The sequence below is a fragment of the Agrilus planipennis genome, unplaced genomic scaffold (assembly GCF_000699045.2).
Source record: "Agrilus planipennis isolate EAB-ADULT unplaced genomic scaffold, Apla_2.0 scaffold18, whole genome shotgun sequence".
NCBI classification, from domain to species: domain Eukaryota; kingdom Metazoa; phylum Arthropoda; class Insecta; order Coleoptera; family Buprestidae; genus Agrilus; species Agrilus planipennis.
In genome coordinates this window covers 978,883-1,000,446 of record NW_020438920.1, presented here as the reverse complement: position 1 = coordinate 1,000,446, position 21,564 = coordinate 978,883, and the positions used below count along the sequence as shown (strand labels likewise).

The 21,564-nt window shown below is 34.7% G+C and overlaps 1 protein-coding gene and 1 long non-coding RNA gene across 2 annotated transcripts in view; both read right to left on the bottom strand.

The window, feature by feature from the left end:
* Window positions 1-626: 626 nt before the first annotated feature.
* On the bottom strand, window positions 627-3,044 carry LOC108744074. Its single transcript, XR_001938905.1, has 6 exons — window positions 2,626-3,044; window positions 2,036-2,121; window positions 1,573-1,850; window positions 1,259-1,369; window positions 733-1,012; window positions 627-665 (listed from the first exon to the last, which is right to left on the bottom strand). It is a non-coding gene; the product is annotated as an uncharacterized LOC108744074 (long non-coding RNA).
* A 517-nt stretch (window positions 3,045-3,561) lies between these two features.
* LOC108744089 (extracellular serine/threonine protein CG31145) overlaps window positions 3,562-21,564 on the bottom strand; it is a 170,299-nt gene continuing 152,296 nt past the window's right edge. Inside the window, exon 9 of the mRNA XM_018479682.1 lies at window positions 3,562-4,557. Coding sequence (XP_018335184.1) covers window positions 4,365-4,557 — 193 coding nt within the window. The 3' untranslated portion in view covers window positions 3,562-4,364. The remainder of the gene's footprint in view (window positions 4,558-21,564) is intronic.

The window sequence follows — 21,564 nt, the reverse complement described above, 5'->3', positions numbered from 1 at the left end:
GAAAATGATGTCTTCGTTCTTCTTAGGAAATACCTCATTATCTGAAAGCAAATAGTGCAATTAACAGGACTAACGGCAAATACTAATAGTTTTGGTAGAAAAGATCGGACAGATTTCGCCAAGGCAAGCTGGGCAGTCGCCTATTGCTCCTATTCCAGATAACCCACTGTACCCCGTCTGAAAGGAAGTAACGCTAGAGTAGACTCGCGAAAAGTGTATAAGACACTTTTAAGATCAACTAAATAGCTAAGCCCAAGGGAAGTCGTTCGGGGAGGCCCTCCCTAGTTCCACAAGGGTGAGAAGGAAGACACACGATAACGAAACATTGAATCATGTAGAAGACGTAGGGTAAATGCAAAGCAATTTATGAAGAATATGCAGTAAGCTAAGCGAAGAGGTAAGCAAGGTTAGACTATACTACAACTACTAAACGTGTTATTTCTACTACTACACTACTACTACATAAAAAAAAATAAAAACATCTACAATCAACAATTACTTCAAATAAAATGAACAAAAATAAGCATGCAAAATAAAAAACTAATTCAAATAAAATAAACTACAAAAACCATCAAAATAAAAAATTAATTCGAATAAAATTAAAAACATGCAAAAGAGAAAAGTATTTTAACTACGGGATCTTCTTTGTCTTCTCCACCGTCGATCTGAAACAGATAGGGTGGTAACAGATTAGTAATGAGCAACTGATAATAATTATGTATGTATTCTCACCTTAACTAACTGTAGAATGTATGCCATCACAGAGAATTTGTTTCAGTGGAGTCCAAATAAATTTCCAATTACCAATTGAAAATTGACTGGATAATGTTGCAAGGTGAACATGTCAATCTTGAATCAAGTCCAAGAAGAAGAACACCTTTGTAGACACTGGTTGTATCAGTATCATCAAAGTTAACTTCAATTCTTTCTCATTAGGAAAAAGTGGAGGGACATATCCAACCATCTTAGGACTGACGACTTACACTGACGATGGTTATGAGTGATGACCAACCTATAGAAATAGACAAGAAACGAATTAACACCAGTATTGCATTAACAATATATGAAATTAAACAAAAATGGAATTAAAAGCAAGTAAAATTGTAATATGGCGACGTGCCGTTAATATTGCTGTGCTCTTAGATGCCTATAGATGAAGGTAAAATAATTGACACAGAATATACCATTATTAAGCAAAATAAACATCTGTTATGTTCAAGAACTAAATATTTAATAAAAATTGTTTCTCATTACTTACCAGTTCTACGTCGTTAATCCTTCTTTTAGTAACAGCAACAAACTGCAAAAAGGACTGATATGATGCATACCTATTCTGTAACACATGTCATCTGGAATTTTTATGATGTTCCTGCAAAATGAAATAAAAAAAACTACTTAAATATGATTAATTAAGCTTAAAACGTGCATGTTGAATTAAAGCTGAACCCTTTTTTTGTTCATATCAAATTGTACCTCCGTCTTCTCCACCGTCGATTTGAAACAGATAGGGTGGTAACAGATTAGTAATGATCAATTATCAGCAATTAATATTAATTATGTATGTATTCTCACCTTAATTGTCTGTAGAATGTAACATTCTAATATTTACACCATATTATGAATTTATTTCAGTGGTCCATACATTTCCAATTGAAAATTAACTGAATAATATTGCAAGGTGAAGACATTAACAACCAATCAAGAATCAGGCCCAATAAAAACAACATACTTGTAAACACTGTTTTGTTTTCAGATGGTTTTCTGTGGACAGACATCAGAACGTTTGGAGTAAAATGAAATGACCATTGCAATTAATGTCCAACTACGTAGTCTGAAGTTTTGATAATGTTCTGTGAAATAGATTGTTACATTAAATAATTATCAAATTTTATTTAATTTAGATTTTCTTCATATGAATGCGACAACCGAATATTTTAGTATTACCGTTATAATCTTGAGTACCACATTTTTGATAAGACATTAGTAGCTATTAACTTTTGTAATGTGATGTTTCAATTATGGTATACATTCTTACCTTAATAATGTTAAGAAGACAAGGGCCAACGAAGTGCAGAAAGAATTGCATAACGTCATTCCATGATGTTTTTCTTATTGATCAATCTGTAAATGAGAACAAGAAGACACGAATTAGTTATGATGTGAAATAAACAAGACAAGAAATAAACTAAAAATCCACCCACAAACGAATAAAACCAGGCACAATTTTTAGAATGGCGACGTAGCGTCACCACGAATATAGACACAGACATGACATAGATACACAGAAAGATAATAGATACGCACTGTACCATTGACAGAAAGAACATCGTATACAACAAAATGTTTTATGGCTTTCTTAGTGCTAACTTCACACTACTACAGAAAGTTTGCTCTATTTAGTTCTGTTGTTCTCATATTGACGTTTGTAGCCATAGATAATACATACACAAAGGGTAAGGCTACAAAAAAAGGGTTTAAGTTGAGATTTCAAATCTAACATCTTTTACTTAATGTGAACACACAAACTTACTTAAATAACATATAATTGAATGTAATGAAACAATATAATCAGATTTAATTCCAAAACTTATTAACCTTAAATGACTAACTAATGTTGTCACTTACCGACTTATTATGAAGTCCTTCCATAAGCAGTAGCAACCATTTCTTCTTACCAAGCACAATTGTACTGTTATCACGTGAAGAATACATCAGCAAACGAAGTGCAGGAAGAATCGCATGCACACATCCATTTGTCGATATTTAACAGTATTGAAATAAATACACTGTGTTTTCATTTATCGGGCAATCTGTAGAAAAGATTAGAAAAACACAAATCAGTGGTGCTACTGAATAAACAGGATACGAAATAATGTGTAACCGCACCCAAAAGCAATTAAAATGGCGCCGGGGCTAGAGTAAGTTTAGCTTCTCCAAAGACCTAACAATATATGACATTAAAATAGGTATGCGAGTGAACATAGACACGGACATTCCCATAGAAAATTGTAGTAGATGGCACAGATAAAAAGAGATACAATAGATACATAATATCACTAATTGACCATTGAGAAGAATTAACATAGCGTATATGAAAGTTATTACATGTATACATATATTTAGCAAAATTGGATTTTTTCCCTTAATCTTTCTTTTTTATACAAAAGTGAAAACATTAATTAAGAAGCAATTCCAAATAATCAAAATTAATTAATTAATTTGTCAAAATAAAATTCTATAAGTTTGCACTGTACAAATTTGATACTTATCTAGTTTGTAAAATTTTATGTGTATTATTCTTTAATTAGTGGAAAAGCATCGAACATTAATAAACGTAAATGATTTTGTTCTGGAGTGAAAAGACTGCTAGGACAATATCTATAATTATTTATTTTAGTCTCAGGCATCACAATATTAAAGAGAGGGAGAGAGAGAGAGAGTGGGCGATAATAAAATGCTAAAAAGTAATAGATAATAATAAACTTGGTCTTTCATTAACGGTCTATTAAGATTGACTGACTCATGTGGCTGACCCATGGATTGACTTGATAAAAGTTAATCTTTTGGGAAAACAATGTTTTATTAAATTTCAAAGCACAATAAATTTTTCACATTTTCCAAATCGAATAAGTATCTGTCTTCTGAAACAATACATAATATAACAAATACATTTCACCAATTTATGGTATCTTTCTTATATAGATAATAATTAGATAATTATGCCGCTTCAATTTGTGACTAGGATAAATTAAACTTATAAATAAATTAAAAATTAACCACTATAATTCTGTAAAAGCTTAATAAGCTTCCGTAGAATTTTGAACAGTATTTTGTAATTTTTTTTTGATAGATATTAAAAATATGGACTTACTGAAATAGTGCTATCAACAACATTGGATATTTTGTTAATTAATTATGCGGAACTTGATCGACTTATTAAAATTTTACAATTATAGTGTTTTTGTTAGATATTTTATGCAAACAATTTATAAAATTTTGATGAATTTTCAACAACTAAAGACCCACATTTTAACCCTTAATTAAATGAACTGTACATTTCATTGGTTTTCGTTATCTACAATCATTGTTATACAAAATATAGAAAGTCAATTCTAAAACTAAATCCCTCTTATATTTACAAATAGTTAAATGGTTTTTAAAGACCAAATAAATATCATTGGATTTGCATCAACGTTTCTCATTAAAAACAAACACCCTTTTTACTTTGTAAGTAAATGTTGTAACTATGCATACTTATTATATTTCACAGGTTATAAATATTTATTAATTTTCGAGAAATGTTGTGCATATCATACTTTTTTTAAACCCAAATTAACCCCTATTAACTAAAATACGTAAAAACGCTACGTGTCTTCATCCTCGTCGTTGGTACTAAGATTTTCCCCTTTGGACAGACATTCCCTGACCGCCCTAAGAATTATTTCCACTCTCCTATCGAGCGCTTCGAGGTGCGGTTCCCATAAGATTGGTGCAATTGGATCCTTCGACATGCTTTTTCGCATTAACTCGCTCAGTTTGTCGGGACCATTATGAAACCTGGAACAATAAAAACAAAGAATTAGATTTTTATTGTATTGCACAGGCATATTGCAAATTAACGGAATATTACATCACGGAAACGCTCTTTTCTAGAGAAAAACGAAAGATATAAATGAGCTAGGTACCAAATTCTTTAACAGTAAGGCAAAATAGCATCCCAAAAAATAAAATATCGATCCTTTAGTATTTCTCTGGGGTAATTAATGATCATTGACCGATTATAAAGTCATCATTTTAAGAAAGTCACCATCTTAAGATGCTTTTAAATAAATACTAAAACAATTTCAATTTAATCAGTAAGTAGAGTATCAATTTATAAAATAATTAGGGAGTTAGCTTCCAGTGGAGTAACGTGAGGGGAAGGGGGGAAAGCGGAGGGTGCCATTGACTTCGAACGGTTCAAACTAAGGGCGGCGAAAATCATTATTAGATGAGTCACGGCGCCGTGCAGTACGTAAGATGTATTAGTTCCTTAGTACTAGTTTTTAATAATTTGTATCAAGTAATGTATCAAGGTATTACCACCTTGGCACCCAAAAATACTGGTATTTTTTTTCATTAGTGCCGGTTTTAGCACTACCAGCGCCCCCTATCTGCCATTGAAATAGTGTTGCCCAAATTCAGTCTTGGTCTTGCAGTCTTGGTCTTGTTCTTGCGTTTTTGCAAGACCAAGACCAAGAACAAGACCGCGTATTTTTAGCAAGACCAAGACCAAGACTGACCGTGCAAGACTTGAGCAAGAACAAGACATAGCCTGCAAGACTCTTGCGTCTTGCAGCTAGGACTTAGCGCTATTTCACTGAGTAGTTAGGTGTAACAGTTCGGTGTATAGGTAGGTACGCTTAGGAATTCTATGAGACGCAAAAAACTGTATCAAAGAATATGAAAAACTGGACCTATGCGCATTACGACTAATACCATAAACATAGCGAATAAAAAAATTATTAAAATCAAACTGAGTGCATGCATAGTTATGTTTTAACCATCGGCACTTTGATAATGCGGCATCAAAGGTTTTGTACTTACTTCTCAAAGAAATTTGCCGCTTTTCGGAAGTACATGGTTATGATACACGCGCCGGCGGCTTCTTTTGAAATCTAAAACAATCGTTGCCGCCACGCCGAAATCATAACATTTGACACTATTTGATTGCCGCCATAGGGTGTAGGTATACTCATGCAAAATAATTTCGAATTTTTTTACACGCTTTATATTATTGTTTGATTTGCGGCGGCATCCTTATCATAGAGCCGGCACGTGGCGAGGCGGCGCGGTAGAAAGCAAGGATCATAAATGTTTATTAAGAAACAGTTACTTCCATGGAAAACGACATATAGGTCAGTTGATTTTTCGAATTTCTTATCAAATCTTCAGTTATTTATTAATCTGCTTGATCTTTACTATGGCTATATTCATTCAAGCTCACAATGTTCCAATTCTAATACGTTTTTCTAGGATTTAAAGTAAACTTTAATAAATAGTAATAGACTAATAGGTAATTGCAAGACTTGCAAGACTCTTGCTGCAAGACCAAGACCAAGACCAAGACTGGGAGCGCAAGACCAAGACCAAGACCAAGACCAGGTGTATTGGCGCAAGACCAAGACCAAGACTGGCTAAGTCTCGTCTTGTTCTTGCGTTTGGGCAACACTACATTGAAACTCATACGAAAAAGAAGGCAAAGGATATAATGAAATAATCATTTATTAAAAGAACTAATAAAATTTTACGTTTACTTTTCTAGCCTATCCATCGGTAAACTTCTTTATTAAGACATCAAAGCCTATGTTTTCCGCAATTTCATTTTCGATTGACAAAATTGCTAAATTTGCCAATCTAAATTGATATATTATCGATCTCAAATAGCTTTTTATCAGCTTAAGCTTAGAAGAACTCCATTCCCCATTAGCCACAGTTACTAGTATAGGTAGAGATCAATATTCGCAATGCTATCCATTCATTTGGATACAGCTCTTTAAGTTGCGATCTTTCATAAAATTTAAAATAAAGACAGGAGTAACCACATTCTGATCAGGCAAAAAAGATTTTAGATTATGAGTTCATCCCAGGACATACAACCATCTACTTATATCTGATTTAGAGCCTACAGTTAAATTGAGTTGGAGATCACTACAGAGTTTGAGGTATGGTTTTTCCGGAATCTTTTTTATATTGTACAGAAAAGGTCAAGATTCCCAGTATTCATTTAACTGTTCAAAACGTTCACTAAATGAATTTATGCTACTGTCCAAAAGAGAGTTGAAAAATATAACTTCAAATTTCGTTTTCGGAGAAGTTATACGCTCATCGCGAGCAACTTCAACGGTTTGGCGTTTAATGACACGTCCAATTCTTGTTGTTGCTCTTCCTTTGGGTGTTTCATTCCCATCAGCCACTAGTGGGCGGGCAGTCTCTCCGAACTATGTCAGTAGACAGGGAAGGCTCTCTTCAGCCTCGTTTCAGGAATCGTAGAAATAGGTGGATGGTGGTTCAGGTGAGAAAGATGAGACGGACGAAATGAACACAGAAGAGAACGAAAGATTATCTGTGGAATATTACTGCCCCAGAATTTACCTAAGTGATCCAAGGAATCCACAGAAAAACTTGTACCAAGGCAGACGGACTCGGAATCGAATCGGCGTACTTGCATTTAAATACTTTTTTGAGAAAAACATTTTGTATTTATGCAAAATACATTTTTGTTGTTAAAAGTTTTGTTGTTAGTATCACCGATCAAATATTATATGAAATGATGAATAAAAGTTGCTCACATTGACCAGTGAAGGTGTTAGAAACTTAAAAAGGGGACAAAGAGACATTCCATGAATGTCTTCTAATTCTTTAACTGAAGAGAGTCCAAAAAATATTGGATCGATATTGTTTTAGGGTTCAGTGTCATGATCCATGGAATTTTGAAGTTCTTAATTGATATCAGTACCTACCAAATGACCACTTATCGTACCTTTAGCAAGGAACTACGAAATTTTATGAATTACGACAAAACAGCCCGCAAAATAATATCGAATTGATATACGCCAGCTGTGTTAACTGAAAACTACAAGATATTGTGTTGTGGTAATAAATGCCTATAATCCAAAATTCTTAGAAAACAATTGAAAAAACATCACTTATTAAATGAACCCAAAGCTAAAGAAACTACGGATTTCATTTCTTCCTCTTATTATAATGTATAAAGGATTGGAAATAAAATAGAGTTGTAAATATTTTCACATAAAATGATTGTTATCAATAAAATTATTTGTAACCCTATTTTGGCTTTGATCTTTCACGATAAACAAACTATTTTGGCATCAGCGTCTTTTTTCCATTTAAAACGGGTGAAAAGAAAAATATGAATCATACTCAACCTTTGCAGCTGGTCATTAGTGCAAACACCACTATTAGTCTAGAATACTCTAGAAAAACTCTAATATTTAAAAAATGAGATACTGCCTGCAAGGTTTTTTAAAAAACACATTGTAGTTAAGTAAATGTAGAAAATTAAATAGATACTGGAAAAAAGTATTTATTTGAAAATTGTATTTTGAAAATACGTATTTTGNGTTTTCTTTTATAGTCTCTCGACAGTCTCTCTCAGCGACACCAAAGAGACTCGATGAGAGACGGAGACTCGAGTCTCGCTTTCAGAGACTCTGAGAGACTGAACAGTTTTAGGTTTTGGCAGAAAGGGGTAGTCTTCACTTCTAAAAAATGAAGAGTACCTCTCGGCATAATATGGATTTTGAAGTTGAAGTTACCCTGAGCTTAATCCCAAATTTTCATGCAAATCGATGCATTTTGAAAAAAATGCGAGGTTTTATACTATTTTAAGCTCCGCCTCCTGGACTACAGGAAAAAAAATTAATGTTTAAAAAATATTTTTTCCACTATAAGAATCTCTGGCGAAATATAAAGAAATTTTTTGTTACACTGTACCTACTTGTATTAGATTAGTTTATTTTTACATCTTACAAAACATTAGGTTAATTTATTTATTTCAGGAATATCATTTACGCATATAATTACCCAGTGGGATATGAATTACAATTCCGTGGTTTATTTTCATGGGTTGTAAACAACGGTTGGAAAGATAATAGACAATGGCAGGTGGTGTTGCAATCTAATTAGAAGTAATTAAGTGAATAATGGCGTGTTCGCTAAATATATGTAGCCGATGACAAAAGCAAAATTGGCACAGCGACATTATCTTCAACGTTATTATTAAGGGTGACATTTAAAATACGATAAATAGACACGGCATTAAAGTTATCGGTGAATTTATATTCAACGGTCATGATTTATGGTATTAGAGTAACACCATCAGCGAAATTTACTAGAATAATAATGAGAAAAGACAGTTGAATATTAATTTCCAGTCGCTTTTCCATTTTCTTTTAATGATATGTTGATTTTACTTATCATCATGAAAAGGTTGAGGGGTTTATAATGCAACAAAAATTAAGAAATTTAGAAGAACTTTTGTAGGGTGAATTTCAATTTTTTAAATTATTTAAAGTGAATTAATTTTTACTACTACAGATAACCTGAAATTAATGAGAAAAAATTGTTGTTGCTGTCACGCCTTCGCCGAGATTTGAACCCGTACCTCTTGTAGCTTAGTGGTACAGCAATGATAGAACGTAAAACCAGTGACCTGTGTACGATTCCCGGCGAGGGCGCGACAAAAGTCATCGATATTATTTATACTATTTCCAAACTTGAGCATTTTCAGGAAATTTCTAAAAATCGCTGATTTACTCTTTATTCATTTTTTTAATTGTTAAAATCAGCGATTTTTCACAAATNCTCTGCAACTTTTGCTTTTAAATTTTTCCTGTAAAATTTATAGTTTTTTTGTTATCAATGAAAAACCTATTTCGCGTGTTTTCAGACGCAATTTAGCAACTATTTCAACCAAAATTTTTGGATAATTCCCAGATATCCTTCATCTACATATTTTTCGCAAATCTTTTAGGTAGGTCTTACTCTGGGTAACATTTAGTTTTGCTTTTGTATCTTTTTGAGATAATTTGACTGGCCTAAAATAGAAGTTTACTTATAGAATTATTTCTTTGTTTGTAAGGTGGCTGTATAGGTTTAAGAATATTTTTTAATGACAGCTATGGATAAAATTTAACGAGGTTTTGCGAAAGACGTCTGTCTAGGTAATATGTTTACAGGTCGTAATCTTTTTGCGTTAATGGGGAGGAAATTACAGGAAATTAAAAAGATGGAGTTGACAACTGCTGCAATTTCCTAATCGTTCTAAATCAGATCAAGCAATTGCTGCAAGACGAAATGCGTTACCGGAAAGTGAAAGATTAATTAATTTTTTGTGATGTAGTCAAATCGATAATAAAAAAATCATTTAATTAATAGTTAGAAGGCTTTTTTCAGAGCACTTATGATGAAACGTATCGAACTAAGAGAAAAATAAAACTTCATACGAATACATCAACGAAATATATTTCGAAAAATTGATGAGGGAAGGGATAAACCTTTAAAAGAGATAGTTTATCGTGTCAGTAGTCTACGAAACGGAAGTTACGATCTTGCAATTTTTTCAAAATGAAATGATTAATTTGAAATTTTGACGATACGTAGGGAATAGGCTAAAGATCAAAATCTATATTATGCTAAAGGGCGCTTTCACCCTGTAAGTGATTGCCACTCAATCTCAGGGTTGGAAATTTTTTATTATAGTTTGACCATCAGGAATAGATAGAAAAATTAATTCTAAACAAAAAGTGTTCTATACATTTCTTTTGTAAAATACTTTTCAAGTTATTCGCAACCGAAAGTTTCAGTTTTTCATAGAAATTATCAATGTTTTTAATTGGTTATTCGCGAATAAATCGAAAAGTATGCATTTTATAAAAAAAGTGTAGAAAACAAAATTGTAACTTTTAAAAAAACAAAGAAAATGCTTTCTTAATAATTATTGCATGATCAATACGAATCGAGCTGTGACTCGTTAAAGGTTAGCTCTTGTTCGTCAAATGCTTAATTAGATAGTTTCACAGGTCTAACAATGGGAAAACTACGCATTTTTAGAGAAAACCTTATAAATTTTTTTTTAAAGTATTTATGAAACCTTTCTTTGTTTTTTTAAGAAAGTCTAGCAAGTTATGATGAAAATAAGGACGATCACTACTTTTTTCAGCAAAAAAAAATCAGCGAAGACAACCCCCCCAATTACCACCCTCATTTAAATTAGTCGTTACCCTTTGTCAATTCTCTTTATGTATGTATTATTAATACTTGACCAGTTTAGAATACTTGATTTTGAAATAATTGAAGTTAAAGTGAAAAATGAACTTTTGCAATTTTGTGAAAAATGTCCTTCTCTTTCATATAACTACAAAACTATTGTTGATACGTAAAAAATGCTTCAGTATCAAACTATACTTTTTTAATTTCATTTCAGTTATTGCCTAGGTGTTTTTATGGATCTCTCACAGTCTCTGTATGAAAGACTCGAACGATAAAATTGTTAATTCAGAGATTCGATTCTCTCGTTCAAGAGATTCGAGTCTCTCGTTCAGAGACTGGATACGAAATGAGGATCTCTCTATGAGCGACTCGAGTCTCTTGTTCAGAGACGCTAAACGGTTTTCTTTTATAGTCTCTCGACAGTCTCTCTCAGCGATACCAGAGAGACTCGATGAGAGAAGGAGACTCGAGTCTCGCTTTCAGAGACTGTGAGAGACTGAACATTTTTATCTCGGGTAGGTTTTGACAGAAATGGGTAGTTTAAACTCCTAAAAAATGAAGAGCACCTATCGGCATAATATGGATTTTGAAGTAGAAGTTACCCTGAGCTTAATCCCAAATTTTCATGCAAATCGATGCATTTTGAAAAAAATGCGAGGTTTTATACTATTTTAAGCTCCGCCTCCTGGACTACAGGAAAAAAAATTAATGTTTAAAAAATATTTTTTCCACTATAAGAATCTCTGGCGAAATATAAAGAAATTTTCTGTTACACTGTACCTACTTGTATTAGATTAGTTTATTTTTACATCTTACAAAACATTAGGTTAATTTATTTATTTCAGGAATATCATTTACGCACATAATTACCCAGTGGGATATGAATTACAATCCCGTGGTTTATTTTCATGGGTTGTAAACAACGGTTGGAAAGATAATAGACAATGGCAGGTGGTGTTGCAATCTAATTAGAAGTAATTAAGTGAATAATGGCGTGTTCGCTAAATATATGTAGCCGATGACAAAAGCAAAATTGGCACAGCGACATTATCTTCAACGTTATTATTAAGGGTGACATTTAAAATACGATAAATAGACACGGCATTAAAGTTATCGGTGAATTTATATTCAACGGTCATGATTTATGGTATTAGAGTAACACCATCAGCGAAATTTACTAGAATAATAATGAGAAAAGACAGTTGAATATTAATTTCCAGTCGCTTTTCCATTTTCTTTTAATGATATGTTGATTTTACTTATCATCATGAAAAGGTTGAGGGGTTTATAATGCAACAAAAATTAAGAAATTTAGAAGAACTTTTGTAGGGTGAATTTCAATTTTTTAAATTATTTAAAGTGAATTAATTTTTACTACTACAGATAACCTGAAATTAATGAGAAAAAATTGTTGTTGCTGTCACGCCTTCGCCGAGATTTGAACCCGTACCTCTTGTAGCTTAGTGGTACAGCAATGATAGAACGTAAAACCAGTGACCTGTGTACGATTCCCGGCGAGGGCGCGACAAAAGTCATCGATATTATTTATACTATTTCCAAACTTGAGCATTTTCAGGAAATTTCTAAAAATCGCTGATTTACTCTTTATTCATTTTTTTAATTGTTAAAATCAGCGATTTTTCACAAATCATCACGAGCTACTCAATTTGGAAATCTATAAAATACCCATTACATTTTTTTTTTCGTTATGGATCATACCACTCTTCTTATTTTACCACTAAACTAACAAAAAAAAATTATTATTGTATATGTTTTAGTAAAGTGCCTACCTATCATGTCTTCTACCTAACAATTGAAGAAAACATACAAATATTGATGCAAAATCATGTACGAACTTCAACTATTTATTGCTCTTATATGCGACAAACGTAGTGTTACACTTTTAAGTAGGGTTCATTCGCTGATAAACGTTACAATATATTTCGTGGCGATTTTTTTAGGGCGTAATATTGTGACATTCATTTTATTTGAAGGTAAACCGCAGCAGGAAATATCCCCCTTATCAGGAACATAAAATGGAGAAGATACGGTTAAGACTTCAAAGGAAATAGCACCATCATTTTTTTTTTTAAAGAACGAAATCGAGTAGAAGGAAAAGAAAAAAAATGTATGACCACATTATATAATCGAGTTTACCAATGGGAATTTCTTTTTATAAAAAAGAACCCTTAACTTTTTATAATTGAGAATGGGTTTGAATACTTGAAATCCATCATCTCCCTCTCATCAAGGGTTAAGAAAACAGTTAATATACTCATAAAATTGTTTACACTAATACAGCAATTTGCCCAACCAAACCCTTACCCATTTTTACACTAAAAATTTATGTTTTAAACAGATGCATCGGTAAACTGCTAACTATAATTCCTGATAGTGAATTTAGCCTATTAAATATGTCTAAAATCAAGGACTAGAGCAAGGATCGTTCTTTTTTCATTTAAAAACGTTACAAAATTATTTGTACCAATGAATTTTCTTGGAATTATTATTTTGTGACTGAAAATGTAGATCGTTTTTTCGATATTTAGGGTCAGTCTTATATTAGGTAATTCATTTATCTACTGTAACAATAATTTAACTATAACAAGTAAATTATTTAACAATATTCCTTATTATATGATGGGAGAACGTAGAAAACGACAGGAAGCCATTACAGGGCGAGTAAAGACGGCAACCGCCTCACCACCTTTCTTGATGACCTTCGATTTAACTTTTCTACGTTATTATTGATTCCACTGTTTAAAGGGTCGCTAATTGACCTACTAACCCAATAGTAGACGTCAGCTTGCAGTTTAAAACAAATAATTTACATGTATCAACTATGTAGGGACCTAAATACAAATTAATGGATATTATGTAACAGTAACACAACATTTTTATAGTTCCTGCGTTTTTTGATATGATTCACATAGTTAGTGACATTTGGACCAGCACGATAAGATCAGATTCGACTATACCAAATTAGAACTAGACTGTTGGACATTTTCCAGCGTATGCAGTTTTCACAGACTGTTTTATGAACGCTTCCACTTTACATCTCAGCCTTTCACGTTAATAGGAACGGGAGTTAAGTGGGTACACATTTTCCGCTATAAATCCTAGGATAAGCTCTCATTCAAACGAAACGGAAAATAAAAGCAAAAGAAGAAGAAAGGGGAAAACGAGTAGAACATAACTTATTCAAAACTCCTTTCAAATCGGCTACTTTCTTCTACACTCGACCAGCGTCGTGTCTATTGTTCTTCAACAACGACACTTCCGACAACGATGACAGGGGGCGTCTCGTGCACATTATACGTGTGCCTGTGTATGTGTACACATGCCCACGGAACTACAATGGGATTGTCTTGGAGTAAGGAATTTAATTATCGTGATTATTTTCCTTTCTGTGGAGGCGTTTGTCGTGTTTTATCTAAGACTCTCTAACACATCTCGATCACGATCCCATTGTTACCCGAGGACAAGATAATCGCCCTCTCTTCGTACTCTTATTAATCGCCACTCATTTAAAACTGGAAAGCCAGCCGATTGATCGAAGAAGAACGAAAGTTCACATTTTACTCCATCTATCTCTTATACGTATCTGTAGTTATCCTATGAATAACTTCTTCAATCTAAGCGTAAGAGAAGAAATTTTTAAGGTTGCAAACCTCAAGAAAAATGGAAGCTAATAAGTTCATTGATGTGTTTATCTGACATCTACATGTCACAAGGTTAATCTGATTATCACTTTAATGGGTTTTTATTAATAATAAAATAAATAAAAGGTCGTCAGTCCTAAGACTGGTTGGACACGCACCTTTACTCTTTCCTGAGCTAATCTTCGCATTTCCCTAAAACTAGAACAGTTCACATCCTTAACTATTTGTCAAAAGTAATCTAATCTAGGTCTACCTATACCCCTTCTAACTCCCGTTTCTGCCTTTAATATGTCTCTGACTAGACTTTCATCCTACCAACCTATCTCGCCTATTTCTTATTGACTTCCATAGAGTCCTCTGTTCTCATATCCTTTCTAATACCTCTTCATTTTTAACCTTATCTATCCACCGTATCTTCACCATTCGCTTGTAACACCACATCTGCTTTTAATGCTTCTAACCTTTTCTTTTCCGTCGCGCCCACTGTCCATGTTTCGCACCCGTACAGCGCCGCTCTCCAAACATACATCTTTAACAACTTTTTCGAATTTATTGAAGGCGACTTGACCCTGCACTACCCTCTGCTTTATATCCCTACTACTCCTTCCGCCCTGACTTATATGACTTCCTAGATACCTAAAATCGGCCACTTCTTCTAATTTTTCGTCTCCTATTTTAATATTCGCTCTTTTCCTATTTTTTCTTAGCTTGTATACCACTATTTTTGTTTTACTTTTATTTATTTTCAAACAGTACTGTTTTGCTAGTAGGTACGCATCCATTTTATTTAAAGCTATCTCTACCTCCTCCTGTGGTAAATGTAATAAATTTTAAAATTAACGTAACACAACGCAACCCTAACCTAACCTAATTTTCTGTAACATAGTAAACAATTTTATGGAGTGACTTTGTATTTTTTGAGAGGTTGTAGAAAATGATCATTCCGAAAATTTTATATTATGTAGAATTATGTTATATTAGGATGGGTTAGGGTTCCTTTTTCAAATCTTTAATTTTTGAAGTGAAACTTTATCGACGGTAGGAAGAAAAATTACTAGGGTATAAAACTGAAAAGTGTAACGTCACGCGTCACAGTGTCACACGCCACGTATGACAATTGGTGGATATGTCTACAAGGAGTCATTTTAACAGGCTTCAGAAGCTAACTTGTTAGTAGGAACCGATAATCCGAAAATTGCCCTTTGGAACAATTGTCAGCATATCGTGCCTACGGTGTATTGGGTTTGTGTTTGTTTTGAATTGTAATTCTAGACTGCAGTTTTGTATGGTGCAAGCGTAAAAGTTTTTAACTAATATTCCGTATTCGACCGCTGGAAAGTTGTATTTTTCTGGTGTTTACAGTAATAATCGTTTAATTAAAAAATATTACTATAATATACAACTCGCCCCTTTTTCTTCCACTTTCTGTGCTCGTAACCTTCCGTCATCGACATGACTGAACCGATTTCGATGAAACTTGACATACACGAAGGGGAGGTCTTCAGGAGGTTACTTTTTGTTTGCCTGTATGAACTTTTGATGGGATTTTGCAAACATTAAGAGATTGGGGCAAAGGGGGAGGTACTGCCCCCCCCCCCCGCTATCTTAAGTTCATTCCTTTCCCTGGGAAAGGTTCTGACTAGTCACAATATTAGCACGAAATTTAAAAACATACAAACCAAACACGTTAAACCAATATAAACTTACAGCTATCTGAATTCTGCCCCCACCCCCCACTTAGGAATAATCTCTAGCTACGCCTAAGACTAGGAGTGATTTCCTATCGAACATGATTAAATCCTACAATACGAGGGTGGATTGATAAGTTTCCGGCCTGACCAAGAAAAACAAGGTTTTTAAAAATTTTTTTTTTTTATTTCTCAACATAATCTCCTCCAAGGCTGATACATTTCTCATAGCGGTGTTCCAGTCTATTAATGCCATCTCTATAGACTGATTCGTCAAGCTCCTCAAAATAACCATTTACAGCTTCGATTACTTCTTCATTGTCCGCAAATCTCTTACCGCCAAGCCATTTTTTGAGATTAGGGAACAGAAAATAGTCACTCGGGGCTAGGTCTGGAGAGTAAGGAGGGTGCGGCATCAATTCAAACTTTAGATCGTTGATTTTAGCCGTCGCAACGATTGACGTGTGCGCTGGTGCGTTATCGTGATGAAACAAGATTTTTTTCTTCGCCAGATGAGGTCGTTTAATTTTCACCTCGTGGCTCAAACGTTGCAATAAGTCTGCGTAGTATTGACCAGTGATAGTATTACCCTTTGCAAGGTAATCAATGTATATAATACCTCTTGCATCCCAAAAAACAGTAGCCATAACCTTGTTCGCCGAAAAAATTGTTTTTGCCTTCTTTGGAGTTGGTTCCCCTGGTCCAATCCACTGTTTAGACTGTTCTTTGGTTTCAGGAGTGTAGTGGTGGACCCACGTTTCGTCAACGGTTACGAATCGACGCAAAAATTCGCTTGGATTACGCTTATACAATGACAAATTTGCGGTAGAAATGTTTTTTCGAATCAATTTTTGGTCGACTGTTAGCAAACGCGGCACCCATCTTGCACAGAGCTTTTCCATATGCAAATGTTGGTGCAAAATATGTTGCACACGTTCATATGACATCTTACAGGTCTCAGCTATCTCACGCACTTTCAATCTGCGGTCTCCCAGCACTATTTGATGAATTTTTTCGATCATATCTGGAGTTGTGACCTCAACGGGGCGTCCTGAGCGAGGCCCATCAGAGGTGCTCACACGACCCTTTTTAAACTCGGAAACCCACTGCTTAACGGTTGAATATGACGGGGAGGATGTCCCCAGTGTTGAGTCCATCTCTTTTTTAATTTCCTTCGGCGTTAACCCCTTCAAATAAAAGTATTTGATGACAGCACGATTTTCCTGCTTTTCCATTTTTACGAAAACCACAGAGGCGTCTTGTTCAGCGTGCTGTCAAACCTACACTAGCAAGGAGATCGGGCTGAAACTATAGCTACAAGCTATCCAAGGATGGTACTATAGAATGTCACCTCAAGGTAGGCCTAGTGGCGTCATCTCTTGGTTAGGCCGGAAACTTATCAATCCACCCTCGTATATACGTAGATATTTTTTAGGGATGGCATTTATTTCGTAGTCTGTTCTTATTCATAAAAAAAAAATGTCTGATAATCAACCGGTATGCGGATAGCTAAAAGCATCCATTAAAATTGTACGCCTTTCAATGTTCCACCAGAATCCGTTTTAGCCGTCGACGACCGACGCCTCGTCGACACGGATGGACATCGGCGTCAGGATTCTCCGTCTTCAAGTGAATAGGAGAGAAGTTAAAAGAGATATCTAGACAACGACGTCCATAAAGGGGAATGAGGAGGGGGCGGAGGAGCAGAACAGGGGGGGGTCGCCGTCGTAGTTGGCGTCGGTCGTTTGAAGTGGCTCAAGGCGCACTCTTGTACACCCCATGAATTACGCAATAGCCGAGATTGGCTTTTGCAACCATGGAGGGCACCAAGCCGTGGGTGCACGTTTATGTGTGTGTATTATCTCGTTCCCTGTGTGTGTGTGTGTGTGTGTGTGTCTACTTGTGGTCCATCAATATTAATCATTCGTCGTTCTCGGTTCAGGTAAATTGACTTGCCATGGAAACACGTTCTCACTTCGTGCAAATTAAAGCTTTTCAAAGCTGTCTCGAGGCGCCACGATTGACAGCAACTAGACGGATAGATGGATGGATGGAACGGGGACGCTACAGTAGGTTGTATGCTGGGTGTAACTGTGTAGGTAGGCCGCGATGACGGTACGTTAAAGTTAATAGTTAACTAAGCGTCTCGTCTGTCCGATCCATATAAAATATATAACCTACCGGGATTCAATGGATGAGTAGCATCGTCAGAGATTATCGGCTTAGTCATGTCCCGGCAGGTTGTCATGGCTTGCGTTGGGCAGAAGCATCAATAAAGATTATCGTGCTATTTACTGGAGTGGTTTGGTTGAGGTTAAAAGAGAAAAAATATGCGGAAATACGCAGTGAATTTCAATTACCATACATTCTAAAATATGTCATAGGTATTCAAACTGTTTTGGTAGAACACTTACCGGTTTGAAGAGCTAGAAACATTTATAAATACAATACAAAACAAAAACTGAATAATTAATGCTAATATTAGAGTCTTTCCTTTAGATCACGGTCACGTATAGGTATAGCTTCAGATACTCCAGATAAATTTCCCAAACAACTGCGAACCATTTGTAAAAAGATCCAGACACAGTAGAAAAGAAGTTTTTTAAAGTTATATGCACTTTTTTTAGCGAGTTAAGAGTAAACTTTTAGCGTGCTATAGAAGTTACGTCACAGCATGCGCAGTAAGACAGTGCGCGTACGATTTGAGGCGTAGCCAAAGGATTTGACAACTGACAATAACGAAATTCATGATGATGTAGTTATGTCGTTTTCAATTATGTGTTTGTTCTAATCTCTAGCTTTCTCGGCCACGATAATCAGTTTTAGTTTTGTATCAATGCAGGAATATTTAAATTTAAATTTGCAAGGCATTGTTAAAATAGTTAAATAGGTACTGAATTAATAACTAGTGTGAGATATCGTCGCTAGTACCGAATAGGGTCATTAAGTCCTACAGCAGGAGTCCTATATCTGTTATAAAACTATCAATATTGGGTTTTCTTGAGATATCTATGTACATATACATTTTCTTTTAAGTTACTTTGTTCCATTAATTAATATTTATTATGTCATTAGCATTGCGATATTCAAGAATAAATGAACGACCAGAAATTTTGTTCTATTAACCTTAAATACTGCGGGTATATTGTAATAACGAGTGTAATGAAAAGTATGATTTAGCGTTTATAAATAACGGGCTAACTTACTGTGATTGCTATGAAAGTAAAAATGTGTTAGTTTGCTGTAGCTGGGAATTATCATTACGTAAATATGCAACAGAGAGCATTTATTGTTTGACAGGTGCTTTTTACTTAACGAGAAAATATAACATCAGCTAGCGATTAATTATTATTTACGGTCATTTTGCGAGTTGAATTTCCATATTTGTAGCAAATCTGAATTCCATTACATGCCTATTATAAAATGTTACTACTGTTCTAAATTAACATTCAAGGAACTGATTTTACTTTTTAAGTTTCATAAGTATAAAATTAAGGTCATTTGTGAACCTAAAACGCGTTTAGATACCCAAGGTTTTATTGTTTCTAACTGACAATACGCATTTAGTTTTTAATTCACAATAAATCAGAATATTATTCATGAAAATTCATTTTAATTTTTTAATTTTCCCACTACAAATTACCTCAAATTAGTCAGAATATTGTTGGCAAGAACTAAAGCATATATCTTGCAGATACTTCGTGGAAAATAGTTATGAAAATGAAATTTTTTCACAAATAGAAAAAGGATAATCAAAGTCGATCAAGAATTTCGACCTGTAGCCTGTCGTAACACGTGTAAACCAACGAAAGCAGACCAAGTCATTTTTTAAAGAAAAAAATTAAGAAAAAGTTGGTTTCTTGGAATTTACTTCAAAACCGTCGCTGTTCACATTCTTCATCGATGTAGCTGTTTACTAGTTATCGAAATTTCTTTATACGCTGCTAATTCATGTCAAGGACCGACTTCGGATTGTAACTTTTTCTGGTCTTCTTAGAATTTTTTGTCCTTTAACCGCGCTGCTTTACTCACCATGCAACTCATCCCTATTGCATCTAGTTAGCAACCCTCCAGGGCTTGCTACTTACTTCAGAAACACTCTGTATATTATAGCGTACGTGTGTTTGTAAGGAGGGACATTTGTGCGAATGAGATAGGGGATGGTTCGTTATACTGAAATTGGATGAAGATTAAAATGCCTAACTGACGTATTGGGCGCTTTTAAATGTCAATATTTGGTCGTGTCAGGATCATAGGTGGCGTTAGGTAGAGACTCTGGCTAAATGCTCTCCGACAGAATCATCATTAGGTTGAGGTATGGAGGAACGCTTTCGGCTGAAGAGGACCTTAATTGGTCCTAGAACGGCCTGAGGTAGAGGGGTTTTAGTCGGTAGGTCCGAGGGCTTCTTCCTCAGTCGCACGGATGGTTTGAAGTAGTGTCCGACCGAAAGTTCGGTTTCGGTCGAGTTTCGGTTTAGTTTCGGTTTCGGCGGCAAACCTGCCGAAACTACGACCGAAACCGAAACTGCGTTCGGGAGTTCTCGCGCTCTGCTCGGTCATGTTCGGCACGTTAAATTCCATCCAAGCGAAGTATACTATACTCACTCAAATAAAGATCTCACCTATTTTAAGCATTTTTAAGCCGCAATTAAAGTATTTCCTTAAATGAGGGGTTGTTATGTTGATTTGATTATCAATAAGTGAAAATGTCAAAGACTGCAGAGCTATGTGATTTAAAGATAAAAAAATAAAACTGATTATAATAACGTTATCTTTATTTTTCTCTCAAAACATGATCCTTATAAGGAAGTTTCGGTTTCGGTTTCGGCCGAAACTGAGACCGTTGCCGAAATTCGGTTTCGGTTTCGGTTTCGGTTGGACACTAGTTTGAAAATTTCCCCTCTTCCACGAAAACAAAAAAAAAGGAACGCTTTGGTTAAAATATTGTAGCGAGCACGAATGTGTGTGCGATCGGGCATACGTGGGCGTGGACGGTTTATCGATTCGCCGACTAGCCGCGGGCGCCTTTCTTCATGTGCGCCGTATTTGTAAATGTGTGTGTCGTACCTGCGTTCTGGGAAAACAGTTAAACAGTTCAAAGAAAAACTAAACGATCCGGATGTTTCTAGAGGGTTCCAGAAAGGAAACAAAAAACTATTTAAAGGAAGAGACGATCGCCGAGAAGAGTAGAAATAAATTGACCGTTGCAGAAGTGAATCGACAAATAAATTGACAGTGACAGCAGTGAATAGTGATATATCAACACTAGTGTTAATAAATAGAATAATTCATCGCCTAAGTATAGTAATAATTTAATAGTGTTTCTAAGTTCATTAATAATTAGTGTAAATCAATAGTTTTGTCGTTATCAGTATTAGAAGTTAATTTTGTTAAACCCACGAACATTACAATACAAATGTTATGCACTATAGACAATGGTA